General features: G+C 56.3%; 3 protein-coding genes across 4 annotated transcripts; all 3 read left to right on the top strand.

Moving 5' to 3' along the window:
• The first annotated feature begins 275 nt into the window (after positions 1 to 275).
• Positions 276 to 11,647, top strand: ACAP1 (ArfGAP with coiled-coil, ankyrin repeat and PH domains 1). Its single transcript, XM_059047295.2, has 22 exons — positions 276 to 548; positions 1,097 to 1,154; positions 4,123 to 4,242; positions 4,416 to 4,469; positions 4,554 to 4,612; positions 4,853 to 5,036; positions 5,176 to 5,220; positions 5,326 to 5,421; positions 5,537 to 5,611; positions 5,704 to 5,813; positions 7,037 to 7,088; positions 7,185 to 7,285; positions 7,616 to 7,739; positions 7,838 to 8,046; positions 8,703 to 8,772; positions 8,894 to 8,988; positions 9,104 to 9,276; positions 9,863 to 10,035; positions 10,458 to 10,567; positions 10,651 to 10,761; positions 11,088 to 11,137; positions 11,463 to 11,647. The coding sequence occupies exons 1-22, from the start codon at positions 496 to 498 to the stop codon at positions 11,561 to 11,563; spliced, it is 2,223 nt and encodes a 740-aa protein (XP_058903278.1). The 5' UTR covers positions 276 to 495; the 3' UTR covers positions 11,564 to 11,647.
• Positions 11,648 to 12,340: 693 nt separating this feature from the next.
• Positions 12,341 to 15,153, top strand: KCTD11 (potassium channel tetramerization domain containing 11). Its single transcript, XM_059047054.2, has one exon. It carries the CDS (start codon positions 13,143 to 13,145, stop codon positions 13,839 to 13,841), a length of 699 nt encoding a protein of 232 aa, XP_058903037.1. The 5' UTR covers positions 12,341 to 13,142; the 3' UTR covers positions 13,842 to 15,153.
• Positions 15,154 to 15,389: 236 nt separating this feature from the next.
• TMEM95 (transmembrane protein 95) lies at positions 15,390 to 16,932 on the top strand. Of its 2 annotated transcripts, XM_067021714.1 has the most exons (7): positions 15,390 to 15,591; positions 15,829 to 15,885; positions 16,085 to 16,165; positions 16,259 to 16,279; positions 16,427 to 16,509; positions 16,625 to 16,708; positions 16,906 to 16,932. In XM_067021714.1, the coding sequence occupies exons 1-7, from the start codon at positions 15,423 to 15,425 to the stop codon at positions 16,930 to 16,932; spliced, it is 522 nt and encodes a 173-aa protein (XP_066877815.1). In that variant the 5' UTR covers positions 15,390 to 15,422. The 2 variants fall into 2 exon arrangements, with proteins under 2 accessions (XP_066877815.1, XP_066877816.1); XM_067021715.1 differs by lacking the exon at positions 16,906 to 16,932 and having other exon boundaries at positions 15,408 to 15,591; positions 16,427 to 16,507; positions 16,621 to 16,712.
• The last annotated feature ends 4,707 nt before the right edge of the window (positions 16,933 to 21,639 follow it).

Raw genomic sequence — 21,639 nt, 5'->3', positions numbered from 1 at the left:
CACTAGTGTCATTTTTAATTCTTACAACACTCTGGACATCGGAACTATCATGGCCCATCTTTCCGATGAGGAAACTGAGGAGTCAGAGAGCTTGCCCAGGGTCACTCAATCAGCATTTGAACCTGTATGTCTCAGACCCCCACAACTCAACCACTGAAGGAGACTGAAGCAGAGACCAGGGCCCTGGTAGGAAGGTGACTGCAGATAGGCTCTGAGGGCGGGGCTGTGGCTTCTCTGATCTCAGGCCCTTTCTCCACCGCCCAGGCCCCGCCTCTACCCCTCCCAGCGTTGCCTGGAAGTGTGGGGTGAGAGCTTCTCTTAGGACACCCCTTCCACTTAGGGAAAGAATCGCACCCCCCGGGCTCTACCCAGGAGAGGATCCTCTCCTCCTTCCTCATCAGCACCCCCCCCGCCCCCCGGGGCAGGGAGTACTGCCACCAGCATCCCCACCCTCCAGGCCCCAGGGCCCACTGGCCCCAGAGCGGTCAAGCTGAGATGACGGTCAAGCTGGATTTTGAGGAGTGCCTTAAGGACTCACCCCGCTTCCGGTAAGTGTGCACAGCTCTCCCGGGGCGGAGGATGGGGGCGGGCAGAGGCGGGGAGGTCCAACACCCCCTAATACACACGCACAACCTTCCCCAAGTCGGAGGATGTCTTTCCAGGGAGTAAGTCTCAAAGGGACAAGATCCAGCTTATGGGCCAGAGCAGTACCTCTGCTATCGAATCTCGTGCTCTGATGCTCGCCACCCACTGCATGTGTGAAGGGGGTCCCTCCAGCCTCTCACTCTCAGAGCTGGCATTCCCTCCTCCCTCTCTCTGGACCCCTGCCCCTCCCCCAGCACCTGCACTGGGCGGTTAGCAACTTCCTGCCCTCGCCACATCCACCGTCTTTCTACCCTTCCTGCTCTGGCCTGGGCTGTAGTAGCTCCCACACTGTGCAGTGAGCGAGCCCGAGAGGGTGGGTGGGCAGTTCTTAACCCATCAGCCTTTTCCGTCTGTACCCTTTGCCCCCTAACCCCGACCCCCGACCCTGCCGAGGTGGACAGACCAGATGGACCCAAGCTCTGTTCCTGTGACCCCATCCCTCCTTTCCCAGAGCCTCCATTGAGCTGGTGGAAGCCGAAGTGTCAGAATTGGAGACCCGGCTGGAAAAGGTGATCCTGCGTGGAGAGAGGTGACCCGGGGTGGGATTACGATGAGAGGGGTGAGGCCAGGGAGAAAACTAGAGACCAAGAATGAGTTCCGGGGATTGCTGAATGCTGACCAGGTGGGGTAGATGTTTGGGGCTACAGAGGAGCCAAAAAGTGGCTCTGTGCCCTCAGGGAGCTCAGAGTCTTGGAAAACAAGAGCACCTGTGGGCTTACTTGGTCGGTTCTTGAGAGCTGCATTATGCGAGCCCCGGGCGCCTCAGGGAGAAGCAGGCTGTTTCTGCCCTCAGGGGGCTCACAGGCTAACCATGGAAAACAAACCAGTAAAACACTTGAACACACACAGTAAGGCCTCCCTAGATATTCCTTATAAAAACGGCACACTCCCACCCCCCTTTATTTGGCTTTTTTTTTCTTTACAGCCTTTATCCAGATCTGACACATTACCTGTTTACTCGCGGTATTAGTTTTCTTTTACTGTGTGACAAATTATTACAAACTCGGCGACTTAAAACAACGCACGGGTGTTATCATAGGTTTTGTGGGTCGGGAGTCGAGCACAGCTCAACTGTGCTCCGCTCAGGGTCTCACAGGCCGCAGCTGAGGTGTTGACAGAGGCTGTAGCCTCATCCGCAGCTGAGGGTTTTCTTCTGAGCTCACGTGATTGTTGGCAGAATTCAGGTGCTTGCTGTTGCTGGATGGAGGCCCTCATCTCCTAGAGGCCACCCACAGTTCCCTGCCACCGGGCCCCGTCCGTAGGTGGTTTACTTCGTAGCAGCCTGCTTCTTCAGTGCCAGAAGCAGTCCCCCTTGCATGTGCTGGCAAGATGGCATCAGTTTACGTCCGAATGTGACTACAGGAGTGAATCCGTCACCTTTGTCATTTGGGGGTGCCATCCCATCGCCCTTGCCATATCGTACTCTACTGAGTAGAAGCAAAGCACAGCTCTCACTCACCCACACTCAAGGGGTGTGAGGATTATGCAAGGGTGGAATCATCACGGGGTCACCTTCGCCTGTGTCTGTCAGGCTTGCCAATTTTTTTTCTTGTCTACTCTTCCCCACTGGAATGTAAGTGTCATGAGGAACTTTTACATTTTGTTTTTGCTCAATCCCCAGTGCCTATACCATGGCCTGCAAGCTAGTAGGTGACCAAATAATATATACATTTTTTAATTGACGTGTAGTTGATTTGCAGTGTTGTGTTAGTTTCTGCTGTACAGCAAAGTGATTCAGTTTACATATGAATATATACGTGTATTTTTAAGTTAAACCTTGTGTTTTTAGTTAATTGCAGAGTCACAAGAAGTTGCAAAAATAGTACAGAGAGGTCCCACGTACCTATCTCCCAACTTCCCCCAATGACAGCATCTGCTGTCATGGTAGTATACTACCCATACCAGGAAATTGCTGTTGGTATGATACAATGAACTGTCTAAAGACTTTGCTTGGGTTTTACCTGTTTTGCATATACTCTTAAAAAAATCTTTGTGTATAATTCAGTGGCACTTTATCACACGTATAGAATCTCATAACCATCACACTCAAGATACAAAACTCTTATCACCACCAAGGAACTCTTTTGTGCCATTCTTTGTAATGATAACCCCCCCCCAGCCCCTTCCTCATCCATGACGACCACTCATCTGTTTTCTGTCTCTAGGCTTTTGTCATTTCTAGATTGTTATCTAGGCAGAATCATAGAGTATGTGACCGTTCAAGATGGGCCTTTTTTTTCCTCTCAGAATAATGTCTCTGAAGTTTATTCAAGTTGTGGCATATCAGTAGTTATCAGCAATTCATTAATAGTTCACAGATGAATAGCCCATTCCTTCTGCTTTGCTGCCCTGTGCTATCGTATGGATGTACCCGTTTGTCACTAGTTCGATCTTATGAAAGTTCCTTATTCAGCTATTTGGGAAGGAAGGTGAGGTGGTTACGGAAAAGACTGGACACTCAGTCTGCCACCTCCACACAGTGGAGTTGTGGTCATCTGGGTCCTTGTCCCTTATCACAGACACTGGATGGTGACATCTGATAAGGTTTGATCATGCTCAGTTTCCTGACCCTTACTGACCCTGCCAGCCATCTTCAAGTCAAGCTATATTCCCCTGAAGCCTTCACTAGCCCTAAAAAGTGTTTTTCACTTCAACAAAAGTTCCACAAGCACCTATGCAACCCACGTTCTCTGAGCCCCTGCTGCCCAGGACTTCCTCATAGAACCTCTGTGGTGGTCTCCTGTTCCCTGGGCTGAGCTGACAGGCTCCACAGACACTTGCCCCATCCCAGATATGGTGACTCAGGCTAGAGCCAATGGTGTCACCTCAGGAGCAAAGCAATTCCTGCATGTAACAAGAGCCAGGTGTCAGAAGACCTCGCTTTGGCTTCTGGGTCGGGCACCTGGCTCTCCCAGAGATCCTCCTCCGGCCAGTCACTTGTCCCTCTGTTTATCAAGCCTTCTTGTTTGTAATTAGGGCCAGACAGAATGGGCCCTAGGAGCACCATCTTTGCCCTGACCCTCGGGCCTAGCTGACCGATTAATATTTATGAGGGAATTTTCACTAAGCACAGAACGGACAAGTCTAGACAGTAAATACTGTAGAATTGAATACCGACCAGGTAGCACATTCATTCTGGGAGTCAGATAGAGTGTGAGGATGACATTTCTGGGGAACTCTGGATCCAAGCAGACGGAGCAGGGCAGGAGAGACGTTTTGGAGGTGAAGCTGACACTGGCTTTGGTGATAGGCTGGGAGGAATTTAGTTCCAGGCACGGAGTAGTGGGAGCAAAGAAACAGAGATGAGAAAGCACCACGTGTGTGTTAGAAGCTGGACTGGGCCACAGAGGAGTGTAGGTGAGAAGGGGAGGGAGGGGCACGGCCCTGGGAAAGGGGAGAGGAAGTAGGACAGGAGCGGGGGTGGCACTGGGCACTGGTGGCGCGTGGCACGACTCCTGCTGCTCTGTTGCTTCCCAGCTCCTCAAGCTGGGTAATGGCCTCCTGGAAAGTGGGCGCCACTACCTTGCCGCCAGCCGGGCCTTCATTGTTGGCATTTGTGACCTGGCCCACCCGGGTCCACCAGAGCCCTTGATGGCGGTACGTGGAGGGTCCAAACCAGGCGGGGGTGGGGTCTGGGATGTGGAGAGATCCTGTGGAAGGGGAGGGTTGGTCTGGGGTCTGCGGGTCCCAGGCCAGAGCAGGCTGGGTCTAGGGATGGGAGGGCCCTACCGCCCATGCCTGAAACTCTCTCTCTGCCTCTTCTTGCCTAGGAGTGTCTGGACAAATTCACTCAGAGCCTGAGCCACAAGCTGGACAGCCATGCAGTAAGTGGGGGTAGGTAGGGCTGGTGAGGGGAGCAAGGACGTCTGTGGTCCTGACCCCCACCTGCCAATTTCTGCTTCCCTCAGGAGCTTCTAGATGCCACCCAGCACACACTGCAGCAGCAAATCCAAACTCTGGTCAAGGAGTGAGTTAGGAGGAAAACCAGTCCTCCAGCCCTCTTCCCATTGCCGCAGGGGCCTCCCTGAATGAAGGAGTCGTGAGATTGGGGGCTTCTGGTGGCCTGATTGTTGTCCCCCATCCCAAGGGTCCCCTTGGAGTTCTGACCGTCCATAGGCTAGCTGCAAGGCTGTGAGCGAATCTCAAGGACTTCTCTGCTGGGGCAGGCGGGTGTATCGGTGATTTTCTGTTATCCCCACATCCCCAGAGGTCTCCGGGGCTTCCGAGAGGCTCGCCGGGATTTCTGGCGGGGGGCTGAGAGCCTGGAGGCTGCTCTTACCCACAACGCAGAGGTCCCCAGGCGCCGGGCCCAGGAGGCAGAAGAGGCCGGAGCTGCTCTGAAGATTGCTCGAGCCGGGTACCGGGGACGGGCCCTGGATTATGCCCTGCAGGTGCCTGCCCCAACCTGTCTTCTTGGGGTTCCAGGACCCCAGTCACCTCAAGGCTGGAGAGTCACTGGTGTGTGGTGGCGGGTGGGGGGGTTGTGCGTCTGTGTTTTCAAGGCTGACCTGAGGTCTTTTGGGCTCTCAGATCAATGTGATCGAGGACAAGAGGAAGTTTGACATCATGGAGTTTGTGAGTTGCAGTGGGGGCGAGCGCAGGGAGGGGAGGAGCCTGCTGATGGGAGCAGGAGGGAGAGGAAAAGAGAGGGGTCTGCCCCCTGCCCACCTTGTCCCCCAGGTGCTGCGTCTGGTGGAGGCCCAGGCTACCCATTTCCAGCAGGGCCACGAGGAGCTGAGCCGGCTGGCTCAGTATCGCAAGGAGCTGGGTGGCCAGGTAGAGACCCAGGGCGCAGGTGGGTGGAAGAGGGAGGGTAGGGGCTCTGAGATGACTCTCGTGGCCTGGTTTTGGGAGGCTGGGGCCATCTAAGATGCCCCTCCTGTGTGTTCAGTTACACCGGCTGGTCTTGAATTCGGCTCGAGAGAAGAGGGACATGGAGCAGAGACACGTGCTGCTGAAACAGAAGGTGAGGGCTGGGGCCGCGGGCAGGAAGCAGATGGGCCTGGGGCCTTGGTCTCTGCCCACTTCAGTTGCCCTTTGACCCTTTTGTGCCCCCAGGAGCTGGGTGGGGAAGAGCCAGAACCAAGCCTAAAGGAGGGGCCTGGTGGCCCGCTCATGGAAGGGCACCTCTTCAAACGGGCAAGCAATGCATTTAAAACCTGGAGCAGGTGAGGAGCAGACACCCCAATCGGCCAGACCCATCAGGTTATATTTTTTTGAGTGTGCTAACTATAGCCAGGAAAAACAGACAAACCCCCTGCCTCCAGAGAGTTTACATTCCATCTGCAAAGACAGACAAGAACGTAATAATTAAGTAAACTATCTCTTAGAAGCTAAGAGTACCATAGGTGAAAAATAATAAAGCAAGCAATGTGAAGAGCTGGGGAGGAGTTGCAATTTTAAATAAGGTGGGCAGGGAGTTCCCTGGTGGCCTAGTGGTTAGGATTCTGGGCTTTCACTGCCATGGCCCAGGTTCAGTCCCTGGTCAGGGAACTGAGAATCCTGCAAGCTCTGTGGCCAAAAAATAATAATAATGATAAATAAATAGGGTGGTCAGCAAAGGCCTCATGAAAAGATGACTTCTGAGTGAAGACTGGAAGGATATCTGGGAGAGAATGTTCTAGGTAGAAGAAGGAGCCAGCACCAAGGCCCTGAGGAACCTGGAAGATTTGAGGAACAGAGAGGAGGCCCAGGGTGTGGACAGAGGGAGGGAGGAGGAAGTGGTAGGTGATGCAGGTGGAGCTAATGAGGACGTGAATCATGACAGGGCCTTGTTGGCTCTACTCTGAGGGAAGTGGGGAGCCATCGCAGGGTGTGGAGCAGGGCGATGATCTGCTCTGACTCGACCCCTTCCCCTTCCAGGGCCACTTCCGGCCCATGTGGGATATTTGCACAAATTAGAAGACAGAGCCCCTTCTCCAAGATACTTAAAAAAAATTTTTTTTAATTTAAATTAAAAATTTTGGGGGCCACACTTCATGGCTTGCGGGATCTTAGTTCCCTGACTGGGAATCGAAGCCAGGTCCTCGGCAGTGAGAGTGCAGAGTCCTAACCACTGGACTGCCAGGGAATTCTCTCCAAGATACTTCTACTTGCCAAAACGTAGCAATAGACTCATTAGACAATGCATTTTACCGCCATCTGCTGGAAAGTTGTCTTCTTCATAAATGTTATCAAATCTGGGGTACTCGGGATGTGAATAGCACCCCTTAGATGTCCCTGGCTGCACCTCTGTCACCCTCCTCTGGAACATCTCATGGGATAGGCAGCCTGGTCTCTCTCCTCTCAGCAAGATCCTTATGGGACTAAGAGCACGGCCTCTCTCCTGTCTGTGTCCCGAGCCACATTCCAATGCCGCCCATGTCCTTAACCCTACTTCTGCCTCTTCCAGACGCTGGTTTACTATTCAGAGCAACCAACTGGTTTATCAGAAGAAGCACAAGGTGAGGAGGCCCGGGTCCTGGATGCCTGGGCCCAGGAGGACTCAGCCCTGCTGTGGCTGCCTGGACGCCTGCCCCCCAACCTCCTTTCCCTGCCAGGACCCTGTGACTGTGGTGGTGGATGACCTTCGTCTCTGCACAGTGAAGCTCTGTCCTGACTCAGAAAGGCGGTTCTGCTTTGAGGTGGTGTCCCCCAGCAAGTGAGTGCAATGCCCAGGGGTGACACCCGTATATCTCAATTTTACCAACTGGAAAGGCAGGGCCAATCACAAAGGCATCCCTGTAGCAGGATCTTGGAGGCCCCTGATGCAGCCCCAGGCATTAGCCCTTTGGTGGCTCAACTGGGGGGCAGGCTAGGGGAGGGTCTAGGGTGAAGGGGGATATCTGGAAGGATATTACCAACTGGTGCAGAGGTATTTCAGTATGAGTGGTGCCAGATGAATACTAGCTGAATGTCAGCCTGCCCGTCCTGCCACTCGGCTCCCCAGGCCTCAGACCCCTCCCTGCCCTCCGGCTGCCCCCCTGCCCAGGTCCTGCCTCCTGCAGGCTGACTCAGAGCGCCTCCTGCAGCTGTGGGTCAGTGCTGTACACAGCAGCATCGCCACGGCCTTCAGCCAGGCTCGCCTTGATGACAGCCCCCGGGGGCCAGGCCAGGTACCTTAACGTGGGGGTGCAGGGCCAGGCTGCCCAGGGAATGGGCCATCGCTTCCCTTAGACCTCAGAGCCCCTCTTTCTTCCCCTGTCTCCCCCAGGGCTCAGGACACCTGGCCGTGGGCTCCGCCACCCTGGGCTCTGGCGGGGTGACCAGGGGAAGGGGTTCTGGTGGAGTCGGGCATGTGGCAGCCCAGGTGCAGAGCGTGGACGGCAACGCCCAGTGCTGTGACTGCCGGGAGCCAGCCCCCGAGTGGGCCAGCATCAACCTGGGCGTCACCCTCTGCATTCAGTGCTCCGGCATCCACAGGTCACTCCCCAGGGTCCCAGGCGCGGGCCCCGACTCTTTCTGGCGGCAGTGGAGTGGGGTGGAGGCAAGCTGGAGCCCAGCACGGGGGCTCCTCCCTCCCTTCCCGCCCTGCCTGGGCTTCCTCTCAGATTCTGTCTGTCGCTGGGCACAGGCCTGGGCCGATCCTGTGGGGCACAAGGTGGACCCAGGTGGGCCCAGCCCCTCAGTGTCCTGGTCTGGCCCGGGTAGGGGGACACCCAGGGGAGTTGAGCGGCTTGACTGGAGGAGGTGCAGGGTCAGGGCTGCTGAGGGCGGGGGAGCTGACGAAAAGCAGAGAGAGATGTCGTGAGGCCTTAGCGAGTCTATGCGCCCCATCATTCTGGTGGAAGTGGGGAGGGGGAATGGCGTGGAAAGAGTTGTCCCGGCCAGAGTGCGTGGAGAGAGGGGAGGTGGCTGGAGAGGATGAGAAGAAGAGAGAAGAGGGAATGGTGAACAGGCGGGATCCTGCCAGATGCAGGTCAAGGCTGCACGGCCCTGGCTGCCCTGCTGCCTCCTGGCCCAGCGCCCCTGCACGGGACCCCCATGCCGGACCTTGCCCCCCCAGTCTTTCCAGGAGCAGCAGCAGCTCCCCTGGCTGCTTCCCCCGCAGAGGGCCTGACTTCCCCTCTGCCCTCCAGGAGCCTTGGAGTTCATTTCTCCAAAGTCCGGTCCCTGACCCTTGACTCATGGGAGCCGGAACTCGTGAAGGTGACTTGGGGTGCTGTGAGAGTGTGGGGTGTGGTGAGGGCAGGGCTGCAGAGCCCCGAGGGCTCAGACACTCACCTGCACCCTACCCGTCTGTCTCTGCCTCCGCCTGGGCCGCCTGAAGCTCATGTGTGAGCTGGGGAATGTCGTCATGAACCAGATCTATGAGGCCCGTGTGGAGGCCATGGCCGTGAAGAAGCCAGGGCCCAGCTGCTCCCGGTGAGGCTGGGGTGGAGGGACTGGGCTGCCCTCCTTATGGGCAGGGAGGGAGGAGAGCCTGGGATGGGAGGAGGGAAGACTGTCCCCTTTTTCTCCCACAACCCTCCCCCAACAGGCAAGAGAAGGAGGCCTGGATTCACGCCAAATATGTGGAGAAGAAGTTCCTGACCAAGCTTCCCGAGATTCGCGGGCGAAGAGGTGGCCTGGGGCCCCCAAGGGGGCAGCCTCCTGTGCCCCCAAAGCCGGGCACCATCAGGCCCCAGCCCGGGAGCTTCAGACCCAAGCCAGGTATAGGGTTGGCTGGGCGTTTGTTGAGCGCCTGCTGTGTGCTCCAGCATGGTGCCAAGCCCAGTGGGGAGGCGCAGAGTCTGGGGCCCACGTCTTCCCCTCGAGCCTGTTATGGGGGGCCACAGCCCACTGGCACTGGTTTTTCGAGGCAGGAGTTTCGGGGATTACGGTGAAGGATGGGAAGGACCGCGGGGGCTGGGAGGAGGCCAGGAGGGCTGTGTGAGCGTGTCAGCAGCATGAGGAGAGTCAGGAGAATGAGCTAGGGTCTCCAGAGGCCTGTGGAGGAGGGTGTGAGTGTGGCTGGAACCGAGGGAGCCAAGAGAGATGAGGCTGACCGTCACCGTGTCAGCTCACCCCCGACATCCCAGCCAGTCAGGGTGGTCAGACAGGAAGAGGTGAACACTGCCATCTATCCCATATGCCCTAGGGGACCTACCCACATCCACCCACACCCACCATCACCTCCCACCACAATCCCCAGTCTTGAAGGCTTGCCCACAGTTGAGAAGTGAACTCTCCCATTATAGCATCAGGGGACTGTGCTGAGGGTTTTCTCCCCAGATTCACAGCTGGTTCCCCCTAACAGAGCCACCCTCTAAGGACCTGGGCAGCCTGCACCCTGGGGCCCTGCTCTTTCGAGCTGCTGGGCATCCTCCATCCCTTCCCACCATGGCTGATGCCCTCGCCCATGGAGCCGATGTCAACTGGGTCCACGGGGGTCAGGAGAATGCCACACCGCTGATCCAGGCCACAGCTGCTGTGAGAGTTTTGCCGACCTCCCCACCCCACCCCACCCTTAGGCTCCTCCTCTCCTCCCCTACTCCGGACTTTGGTCCCAGCTCTTAGCCTCTCCCACCTCAAGGGGAGTGATAACCAATAGAGCCTGGTTGCTAAGAATGTGAGATTTGGAGGCAGACAAACCTGGGTTTGAACCCAGACACTCACCTCTTACAATTATGAACCTTCCTGTTCCTCAGTTTCCTCATCTGTAAAATAGGGATAACATACCTCATTAGGTTGTACTATGGATTTAATGTATATTAAATTATATTTAATGTAAAGAGCCAGAGCAGAGCCTGCCATCCCATACCTACCCACTGAACTGACCCCACTCTAAAACATCTTTAAATTTGCCTCAAAAGATGCCACCCTCTATCCCCATTCTCTACTTCTCCACGCAGAATTCTCTTCTGGCCTGTGAGTTCCTCCTCCAGAACGGGGCAAACGTGAACCAAGTGGACAGCCACGGCCGGGGCCCGCTCCACCATGCAACCATTCTTGGCCACACGGGGTAGGGGCAGTAGGGATAATGACCTTGAGGAGGAAGGCTCCAGACAGGGTGAAGGGCCGGCTGAACTTGGCTGTCCTGTCCAGGCTGGCCTGCCTATTCCTGAAACGGGGGGCCGATCTGGGAGCCCGAGACTCTGAAGGCAGAGATCCCCTGACCATCGCCGTGGAAACAGCCAACGCTGACATCGTCACTCTGTGAGGATGCCTGAAGAGGCGGGGCTAGCGCTTGCACTATCCGCTTGGGCGGGGCCTGGGGAGGGGAGGGGAGGGGCCAGCTCCAGGACCAGACTTTGAAAGGGTGCTCCAAGTGTTGACTGAGGCTTGGAGTAGGAAGCGGGGAGGGCAGGGTCCGAGGAAGGTGAGTTTATTCTGAGAGAGGCAGCATTCATTAACGTTGTCAGGCATCTTTAAAGCACTAGACCCTGGGGAAACGTGAATGAAACAGCCCAGCTCAAAGGATGGGAGTTGGGGCGGGGGGAGTGAGGAGAATGTCATTCATTCCTTAATTCCCTCCCCTTCAGGCTGCGATTGGCAAAGATGAGGGAGGTCGATGAGGCCCAGGGCCAGGCTGGTAAAGTACCCCCCACCCCCCTCTCTGCCCACACGACATTGTAACTGGGCTTCTGGCCGCTGGTGACCCGTCCCCACCCCTCTCTGCCCAGCTTCATTGATTAATTACATCATTTATTCAACAAATATGTACTGGGCGCATCCTACGCGCTGGATCCTTGAAACAGAGCAAAGAATAATAGGCGAGGGCGCCGCCCTGACGGTGCAGATGTCCCTTCTACCCACGCTGGAAGCGCGTGGTCTTACCAGGCCGGGCTGTCCCTATTGTGCTCTTCCGTGCTAGGGCCCAGCCACCCGGCCTCCCAACCCTTCCTCCCTCCCCTCAGGAGACGAGACGTATCTCGATATCTTCCGCGACTTCTCCCTCATGGCGTCCGACGACCCGGAGAAGCTGAGCCGGCGTAGCCATGACCTACACACGCTTTGATCCCAGGCCTTCGAGGGCCCGCACCCCCCATCCCTACCCTTCCCACCGCCTGCCCCTTTCTATTAAAGCCTTTGTGCTTTGTTCTTCAAAGTTCATTTATCGAGCACCCTCGTCGGGCAGCTGAGGTGTCGGACACTGAGGCTTCTGGGGTGCAGGAGCGATTGGGAGTTTGCGAACTGTAGTCACTCGAGGGGTGACTACCGGGGAGTGAACTGAGAGCTTCGGCCTCGGTCCGAGTGCCAGGCGGCTCTGAGGCGGGGCTCGCGGGCTCAGGAGACGTGGCCAGAGCCGTCAGTCCCGGCAGAGACCCCTTGCGTGGGCTGGGTCCAGCCTTCTCTGGGGGGGTCCTGGCATCGGGCCGGGATGGAGAGGCTGGCTCGGGCCACCCCAGCCCGGAGGCATCCCTGGAATGCGGCGGCTCAGCACCCGCCCCCTCGGGAATTCCCTGCGGGAGCGACTGAAAAGGAACTGGTCCCCAACCCCCGATGGCTGGGCCTCAGTTTCTATAGAGGCCGGATAGGAGACGCCGGCCCCCCGCTGAGTTGCAGACGTGAGGTCGGGCACACCTAGGGGCCGGTGGGGCCGTCGCGGCCACATCCTTAACACGACGCGCCTGAGTCACCCTCCGGACCCCACCCGCACTAACGTTCGCCAGTCCAGCCCGTCAGCCCCGTCTCTCCAGTTCGCCTCGGCTTCCACCACCACAGCGCGCGCGCTCCGGGCGGGGGCGGGGGCGGGGGGCGGGGCGCCCAGGGGGCGGGGCTGCTTCTTAAAGGACCCCCGGCCTCTGCCCTTAGGCCACCTCCTTGGGGCGGAGAGTACTTAAGCAGCTGCAGCGAAACCAGGAGAAGGCGGCGGCGTTCGGTCTTGAGACTCGTGGGTGCTTCCATAGGAGTCCTAGGACACTGGCAGCTCGGATTGAGTGTGTATCTTCGCTCCCCAGCCGATACAGAGGCACCTCCGCCATCGGCTCCGGTCAGCCTCGCCTCCTTCTCCTGGGACCAGCGCCGGAGCCAGGCCAGGCCAGGCCTCTGACCGGCCCCCGGAGCCCTGCGTGGACTCGCCCACGGTGACAGCCGTCTGCCCGAGAAGCTGGTCCCTTCAGCGTCGGCCTTGTGCTCGCCACCGTCACCTGCTGGTTGGATTGCGGAAACCCCCTGTCTGAAGACCACAGAAAGGAATCGCCGACCACCCAGAATCGGATGCGTCTGGACCTAAATCCCCCGTCCCTCTCTGACTTCCTTCTGCTCGTTTCATCCGTTCTCTCAACCTTTCCGGCGTTTCTGTGCCCGGAAACCATCCCCCACCACCCAGGTAGCTGGGGTGAGCCCCCAATCCTGCTGCCTTGTACTCCAACCTGTGCCTCCGACCCACGGACAGTCTGAACCTTACGACCCAGTTCTGCACACATCCAGGAAGTTCTGCCTTTTCTTCTCTTTCGGTGTCTTCGACATTCCTCAAAATTTCTCCTCCTCCTGTGCCCTCCCCGCCCCCCTCCTTTGGGGGCCCTGTGACCCTGAATGTCGGGGGCACGCTATATTCCACTACTTTGGAGACCCTGACTCGATTCCCAGACTCCATGCTGGGGGCCATGTTTAGAGCCGGTACGCCCATGACGCCCAACCTCAATCCCCAGGGAGGCGGCCACTACTTTATCGACCGAGATGGCAAGGCCTTCCGGCACATCCTCAATTTCCTACGGCTGGGCCGCCTGGACCTGCCCTGTGGATACGGGGAGACAGCGCTTCTAAGGGCAGAGGCTGACTTTTACCAGATCCGGCCCCTCCTGGATGCCCTGCGGGAACTGGAGGCCTCTCAGGGGACCCCAGCACCCACAGCCGCCCTGCTCCACGCAGATGTAGATAGCAGCCCCCGCCTGGTGCACTTCTCTGCTCGTCGGGGCCCACACCACTATGAGCTGAGCTCTGTCCAGGTGGACACCTTCCGGGCCAACCTCTTCTGCACCGATCCTGAGTGTCTGGGTGCCATGCGCGCCCGATTTGGTGTGGCCAATGAGGACAGGGCGGAGGGAGGCCCACACTTTCATCTGGAATGGGCCCCTTGCCCTGCAGAGCTCCCCGAAGTGGAGTACAGGAGACTGGGGCTGCAGCCGCTGTGGAGTGGAGGGCCAGGAGAGCGACGGGAGGTGGTGGGCACTCCGGGCTTCCTGGAGGAGGTGCTGCGGGTGGCCCTGGAGCATGGCTTCCGTCTCGACTCCGTCTTCCCTGACCCCGAAGACCTGCTCAACTCCCGATCTCTGCGCTTTGTCCGGCACTAGGAACTAAGAACTAGGAATGCTGCTCTCAGTTTGACTGTGTGGGCGAGGGGCGGGGGTAGAAAGAATGGGTCAGTAAAGAGGGTGAAGTCTCTCCTGAGCCTTTTCCTAGCTCTGCTCCTGGAGCTGTGAGAGTCAGGACCTGACTGCTGCCTGACTGGAGCCCAGATGTGGGCAGGAATCCCCAAACCGGAGAGAGCCCAAGGGCTCAAGAGACCAGAGGGCCTGGACTGGTGTTAATCCTGGGAGGGGTGGGGAAGCTTCCCTGGCTGGTCCTCGCCTGAGCCTGGGGACCTTCGGTGTTTCCTTGCTTGGAGCTTAGTATCCAGGGTCTGGAAAAGTGGGGATGCTTCTCTGCCCAGGCTAGGCTTAGCAGAACCTAAGGAGGGACAGTGAGGTCTGGGGGAAATGAGAGACTTTGGGTTGCTCTAATGTGGTCTTCTGGACTGTGACTTCTCCTGGAGCTGGTGGCCTGGCCTGGCCTGACCAATGAGAGGTCAGAACACTCTGAAACACGGAAAGGGAGATTTTTTGCTGTGTTCCAAGCCACCACTGAGGGAGACAGAAGGGGTACACCCCACCCTAGCTTGGCACAAGGGAGCTAGGAGAATCCCCGTTAACTGTGGGGCTGGAGCATCCCTCTGGAGATCCAAGTGTTTTAAAGGATCCCATATTGATGGTGGGGCTGGCCACGGGGAGGAGCGGGGCATCTCCTTGGGTTCTGGCTTTCCTTCCTTCATATGTACGTGCCTGTTAGCCAGTGAGTCTGACTGATGCATGGGTCCCTGGCATCCTGGCTCCCATCCATGTTGCTGGAGGTGGTGTCTGTGTGCTGGCCTTTCTGTGGTCTCTGTGTGTCCAAGCCTGTTTGGGGTTGCCCAGAAACTGTTTTGGCACCAGGTGTGTCCGCGGTATGGGTGTGAGTAGACTGAGAATTAGGTTAATCCCAAGGTGTGTGTGTGTGTACATGTGCTTCACCTCACCACGTAGGCAGGAGGGGCCTGCTGGGTTTTGAGTCACTAGGATCTTCTGGTGAGAAGTAAGAGAAGTCACTGGGCTTAGCTGGGCCTTGGAGGCCTGTACAGAACTCTCGGTTACTGAGGCAACAGTGAGCCTGTTGCTAGGAGATAGCTGGGGAAGGCCCAAGGCTGCCCAGGGCAGAGAGGAGATGAACAGAAGAGTTTGAGAGAGTGGGGGAGGATATGGAAAGGGATGGGATACTCACAAACAACTTCTTCACTGCGGGAGTCACTTATTATTTATCACTGGTCATGATTTACAAGAAGAAAAATAAAGTTGCTTTTGGAACCACAAACTCGTAAAGGCTGCTGAGGGCTAGGTTGGGAGTACAGCAGAAGCCCTGCTTTCTCTGTCCATCTCCCACTAGAGGTTTCTTCTTCTGGTCTCAGTCAGTTCCCTGGGGCCCCGGTTTACCCCAGTCAGTCAGGGATGGAGCAGTGGCACTGTTCTGGAATGCTCCAGAGACTCCAGCTGTTCTGGAACACTCTAGAACCTCCAGAGTATTCCGAGGCCTTCCCCGCCTAGGTGGGGCCAGCCCCCGCTCCAGCACCCCCAGCAGGCCTCATGTGGATGCTGGCACTAGGCGGGATCTTCCTGGCAGCCGCCCAGGCCTGTCTTTTCTGCCGCTTGCCACACCGTGACTTGTCGGTTCGCCTGGCTCAGCTTTGCAGCCAGGTGGAGGCCCGGTGGAAGGACTGTGAGGTCTCCTGGAACTTCTCGGCCTTTGCCTTAGGTAAGATCAGACATCCAGGGATGGGCTGAGCAACAGTCACCCCTGTGCCCTAAGGGGGCTGCACGTGGCCTCCCAGCTGTGCCTCTCAGCCATCTTCTCAGTCCACTGGCCTCTCTGGACACACTGGCCTATCCCTCTGGGAGAGCTTCTTCAGACCCTGGGAAAGTCAGGAAGGGCCCCAGAACCTCCTTCTGGGCCGATGAGGGAATCTCGCCCTGTCCCTACCCATCTCCACAGATGATGCATCCTTGAAAAAAGTCACAGAGAAGACTCACAGAGTCCTGAGGGTCATGGGTGAGGTTGAGGGGGAGGTACCACGTAAGGGCTTGGATGGCACCAAGGAGGGGGTTGGGAGGAGGGGGCTGGGGAGGCAGGGAAGGGTGGAGGGCGGCTGGAGACAGGAGGGTGTGATGGGGAGGTGCTGGGTGAAGGTGTGGAGGTGAACCGGCCCTGCTGAGGCCCCGGGCACTATAGCTGCTCTCTGCCTCCCCAGAGGTCAAAGGGTCTCTCTCCTCACTCCTTTCATATTGGAAATGGCTTCAAAAGACCAAGCTCCCAGAATACAACAGGGAAGGTACTGATGCGGGGAGGGATCAAGGAGGGTCCTCAGGCAAAGGAGTGTGTGGCTGAGCTCATCCACCCCCATCCTCCCTGTCTTTCATTTCAGCTCTCTGTGCTCCCGCCTGCCGTGAGTAGGAAAGGGAGGGGATAGCAAGGGCCAGGGGCCTCGGGGGACCTGAGGAGGGCCTGCAGTTTGGGGAGGAAGCGTGGGGAACTCTCTCGCAGGGTTCAGCGAAGCTTCCCGCCCCAGAGCTGGTCCTGCTGTCTCCTGCAGGGGGCAGCACCGTCCTGTACAACTGCTCCACCTGCCGGGGCTTCGAGGTGTACTGCTGGCCCCGAAAGCGCTGCTTCCCAGGTGCTTACTCCCACCCCTGCCTCACCCCGCCCAGATCTCTGAGCTGTTAGGCTGCCCCAGCATCGATGGGTGTGGTCCCCGGGATCCTTCACTGCCTCCTGGGTTCCCTGCAGGAAGTCACGATCTTTGGGAAGCCAGGATTCTGCTGCTCTTTGTCTCCGGAGCTGTCCTTCTCCTGGGTATTCTGAGCCTCGCGGTGGAGTGAGTTGGGGGATAAGGGCCAGAAACAGCCTCACCACCCATCAATGATTCATACATTCGTTCACTTGACAAATACCCATCGGTACCTTCCCCCACCCCCGATCCTTCCTCTTTCCTTCCCAGCCCCCTTCCCTTCCCTTCCCTGGGCTCCCACCCTCTGTGGGAGGGTAAGACTTTACACCTCTGTCTTCCCTCAGGTACAGCCACCTCCAAGCAAAAACTGACTTGTGAAGACGAGGACAGAACTTAGCCTCCAGTTCTAAGGAGCAGGTGCCCACAACTTCCACTTCTCTCGTGGGGCGGGGTGGGGGGAGAGGGGGGGCAGCCAGACCCTTAGTTCCAGCCCCAGCGGTTCAGTCTTCCAGACCCTGATACCCAGACATCCCCACAATCCCAGCGTCAGATGGCCTCCAGGGACCCAGGCACCCACAGCTGGAAAGTTCCTCCCCTCCAGTCCTCAACCAATCAGACAGGGGCAGTCACCGTGCCAGGAAAATATCTACAGAAGGAAAGAATCCCCTCCATACACACTATCACTCCCACACCCCCTTCTGCCTGTTCCCGGAAAGCAGGAAAGCGGGGGCTGTCTGCCCCAGAAGCTCCTCTTGGCCCTCCTGTGACTGATTGGGAATCGGGGAATGAGTGTTCTGGAAAAGTCCCTCCCCCTAGAGTGAGACCACATCAGTCAGCCTGCTGGCATGCTACCCTTCCATTTAGCACTGCGAAGGCTCCCACAGAGGCCCTCCTGCCAGGCCCAACTCAACCTGCTGTCAAATGGCCTCTACCCCTGCCTGGCCTTTGTCTGCAACTGGGGAGGGCAGGGGAAGTGCGGGAGTCTCTCGTAGCGCAGTGGTTCTCAACCGGGGTGGGGGGGGGGTTGGATTTTGCACGCGATGAGGCATTTGGCAATATCTGGAGACATTTTTGATTGTTTTGATTGGGGGCCTTGAGGATGTGCTAGTGGCATCTAGTAGGCAGAGACCAGGGATGCCGCTAAATAGCCAAAAATGTGCGGGAAAGTCCTCCGCAGCAAAGAGCGATCGTGTCCGAACCGTCAGCCGTGTGTGGTTGAGAAACCCTGGTGTTTGGTCCTTTGGCTCTCAGGAGTTTGGGTTTGGGGGATGGGAGATGGGACATGAAAAGAGAGGCCTATCACCAACCATAAGTCTCAGCCCAAGGGCATAGGCCGGCCTTCACCTAGCCCCGTGGTTTACAAGCTGGGTCCCTCGAGGCTCCCAGTTCTCAAGCAGCTGGACATTGGAGTCCTCTGGGCAACTTTACAAACTACCTGTTGCTGGGCCTCATCTCCAGGGATTCTGAGTTTAGTGGTCTCCCATGGGGCTTCAGTTAATCTAACTTACAGCCAGAGTTAGAACCACTGTTTGGGGGATCCATAAAGGTCCTGGGGGTGGAGAGAGGAATGCTTACCCCTCCCAGAACACCTTCTATTTTGGTTTACACATTTTAGTCCAGTCCTTTCATTTTACACCAAAAAAATGAGACCCCGAGATCACAAAGCCAGGTCGCACAACTTGCCCGAGATCATACAAAATGATTCATACATTCATTCATCTGACAAATACTAAGTGATTGCCGGTCGGGTGCCAGGCAGCGTTGCTGCCCGTACTGGGGTGAGAAACCCTCTCCTGACTGCCCAGGTACCACAGCTCTCCTCTGGTTTGTGGTAGCTGCCACACCCTCTTAGGCTGTGCCCTCTTTACAGGCTCAACATTTTGGAGCTGTCCTTGTTTTCACACCCAACGTGCAGTGGGTCAACCGTTCTGTCCATTCCTGAAGGATCTCTATCCTATGTGTCTCCTCCTCCTGCTCTATGGCCCCCGGCCCACTCTAGAACCCTCTCGTTGTAGACCCCAGTCTCCCAGATGTGCCTCTGACTCTTGCCCACGCCCCTCAAATCCACTGCACCCTCAGTGGCCACACTGGTCTTCTTAAAACTCCACATCGCTCAAACATCCTGTCCGGTATCAAATGATGCTTAAAAACTTGGGCTCTGGAGTTGGGCTGCCCGATTTCAAATCCTGGTTCTGGTTCTTACTGGACCTTGGGAAAGCCATTTAATTTCTCTGTTCCTGTTTCCTCGTTTTAAATACAGATCATATATTTCCTTGATTCCGTGGCTTTTTTTTCTGTTTACATTTAAGCATCTCTGAAGAACCCATCTTAAATTGAAGACATGTCATGGCATAATGGTATATATTACAATTGATGATATCTTAAATTCAACTCAGCGGTACTGACCTTACAGAATTACTGCAAGGTCCAAATCAGTTCATATAAAATCCTTGGGACTGTGCCCAACGTGTAATGGGCCCTCGTTAAGTATCAGCCATTATAATCTCTTACTTAAAACCTTCCCTAGCTCTTCCTTGCCTACAGAGTATAGAGTTGGCCCTTGACCCTGACATTCAAGGCTCTCCATCAGCAGCTTCCACCATCTTATATAGTCATCAGGCCAGAACCGTCGAGACACAGAACTGGAATCTCCCTTGAAAGCCCCACAGGCATCTCAGACTCCACACGTGTCCACCTCCCTCAGACACGCCTTCCTCCTGACCCCGCCCCCTCCTGGGATCTCTCAGGCTTAATGGCAGTGCCCACAGTGTCAAGGGCATCCTCCTCCTCTCGTGCCACGTGCCCACTTCTTACCTGTAGGTGATCTCCCTTGGTCATCCTTATTGGAATCTGACCCCCAGGTGTCCCTGGAGCTTTTTCTCAGCTCTGCCCACCCCACAGCCATACTGAGTCACTTCTAGTTGCCCCAACACTGTTTCCTCATGTCTGCTCGCCTTTGTCCAGTCTTGTTCCTCTACCTGGAATGACTTTCTCCTTTGGCTCAGATATCACCTCTTCTGAGTGGCCTTCTCTGAGCTCCTGAGTCAGAGTGGCAGGAGTCTGCTCTAGGCATCTCTCACGTGGCACCTGTTACATCAGGTGGTGGTGTTTCTTTACACATCTTCCCTCTACACCGCGCATTCCTCTCTAAGGCCGCTGCTTAAGGTTTTGTGTCTTTGTTTCCTCAGCGCCTGGCACATGCTAGATGCCAGGAAGTGTCCCTGATGACTCCAGCACCTTCTCTGAACCCTTGTGCTATGCCTTCCCCATGTAAGCCCTTCATGAGCACTGAGCACAGGAGGCTGGTGGAGTTTGTGCTTTTTTTGTGCACGTAAGGCCGACCTACCGCAGCAGCGTGGCCTGCCAGGGCAGGGCTGGTTTTTCGGAGCCCCTCACCAAATGGGAGGCTTCTGTGGGTGTGGCAGTTTTAAACAACGGCCCCGCGTTCTCTGCCATGCCTCCCACCTAGAGGTAGGTTCTATGTATCCTTCCTTTGAACCTGGGCTCCATGACTAGCAGGCCAATTGAATGTGGCAGAAGTTACAGTGTGCCCAGGCCTTAAGAATCTAGCACCTTCTGCCCTCTGCCTTTTGGGACACTCACTCTGGAACTCAGCCACTCATGCTATGTGGATGCGCAGCCTACATCGAGTCCACATGGAGGACTTCCCTGGTGGTCCAGTGGGTAAGACTCCGTGCTTCCACTACAGGGGGCACGCTCTCAATCCCTGGTCCGGAAACTAAGGTCCTGCGTGCCGCGTGGTGCAGCCAAAAACAGAGTCCTCATGGAGGGATTCAGCCAAAAGCCAGCATCTACTGCCAGACGTGTGATAACACAGCTGTCGAGCCATCCCCAGACTTTGTTTTTCCATCCAAGGCCCCAGACGTAGTAGAGCTGACATAAACCATTCCCACAGCGTCCTGCTGGAGTTCCGGACACTAAAAGTCCAGAGCATAATAAAATAGTTGTTTTAATGTCACGAGGCATTGTTGCTCGACAATAGATAACTGGAACAGTGGGGCAGAAAAAAAAAAAAGGGCCTAGGAGCTGGCACTGAAGGCCCTGGGTTGGGACGTCTCTGGACGTCCAGTGGTTAAGACTCTGCGCTTCCACCGCAGGGGACTTGGGTTCGGTCCCTGGTTGGGGAACTAAGATCCCGCATGCCGCGAGGCACGGCCGAAAATAATAATAATAAAATAAAATAAATAAAGGCCCTGGGTTGACGACATTGCTGGCCCTGCCACTTCCTCGCTATGTATGTACATGAGAAACGTCACTTCACCAGCCTGAGCCTCAATCTTCCTACCTGTAAAATGGAGCTAATGATGGCCAACAGGTATGGAGACTACATTTCAGACAGCATGCTAAGCATCTGAAGCATTGTATTAGTTACCTATAGCTGTGTAACAAATTATTCTAAGACTCAATTGTCTAAAACAATAAAGCCTTATTATCTCACGGTTTCTGTGGGTCAGAAATTCAGGAGCAGCTAAAATCGGTGTTGCTGGCTCAGGGTTTCTGATGAGCGTGCAGTCAAGATGTTGGTCAGGGCTGCAGAAATCTAAGGGCTGGTGGATCGGCTTCCAAGATGGCTCAGCCACATGCCTGGCAAGTTGGTGCCGGCTGACGGCAGGAGCCTCTCCACAGGGCTGTTTGACTGGCCTCGGGACCTGGTGGCTGGCCTCCTCCAGAGCGAGTGACCCAAGAGAGGAAGGCAGAACCCACGCTGTCTTTCACGACCTAGCTCAGAAGTCACACGCCACTCTTCGCACAATATCCCATGGATTACACGGATCAGCCTTATTCCTTGTGGGAAGGCACAGCAGTGTGATACCGGGAGGGCAGTTCGTCGGGAGCCATTTTGGAGACTGGCTACCACACACATAGACACAGTTAATCCTCCAATAACCCTGCAAGGTAGAATACTCCTAATAAGCTCATCTTGAAGATGAGGAAACAGAGGCATAAAAACATGAAGTAACTTGCTCAGATTTCTAGGATGGTAAGTGGTAAAGCTGGGATGCAGACTCAGGTAGTCAGGCTCCAGAGGTGAGATCTCAGCTACTGCTCTGTAAAGG

Source organism: Kogia breviceps, chromosome 19 (genome assembly GCF_026419965.1).
Source record: "Kogia breviceps isolate mKogBre1 chromosome 19, mKogBre1 haplotype 1, whole genome shotgun sequence".
NCBI lineage: Eukaryota > Metazoa > Chordata > Mammalia > Artiodactyla > Physeteridae > Kogia > Kogia breviceps.
Note: the sequence above shows the minus strand (reverse complement) of the source record. Positions and strands in the feature narration are given on the sequence as shown.

Bases quoted from the DNA above. Each gene is read 5' to 3' on its own strand.
- ACAP1 (XM_059047295.2), top strand. From the start codon at position 496: ATGACGGTCAAGCTGGATTTTGAGGAGTGCCTTAAGGACTCACCCCGC. The intron at 8,047-8,702 runs GTCACTCCCCAG...TCTGCCCTCCAG, and splicing joins CAGTGCTCCGGCATCCACAG to GAGCCTTGGAGTTCATTTCT. The intron at 10,036-10,457 runs GTGAGAGTTTTG...TTCTCCACGCAG, and splicing joins TGATCCAGGCCACAGCTGCT to AATTCTCTTCTGGCCTGTGA.
- TMEM95 (XM_067021714.1), top strand. From the start codon at position 15,423: ATGTGGATGCTGGCACTAGGCGGGATCTTCCTGGCAGCCGCCCAGGCC. The intron at 15,886-16,084 runs GTGAGGTTGAGG...CTGCCTCCCCAG, and splicing joins CAGAGTCCTGAGGGTCATGG to AGGTCAAAGGGTCTCTCTCC. The intron at 16,709-16,905 runs GTGAGTTGGGGG...GTCTTCCCTCAG, and splicing joins ATTCTGAGCCTCGCGGTGGA to GTACAGCCACCTCCAAGCAA.
- KCTD11 (XM_059047054.2), top strand. From the start codon at position 13,143: ATGCTGGGGGCCATGTTTAGAGCCGGTACGCCCATGACGCCCAACCTC.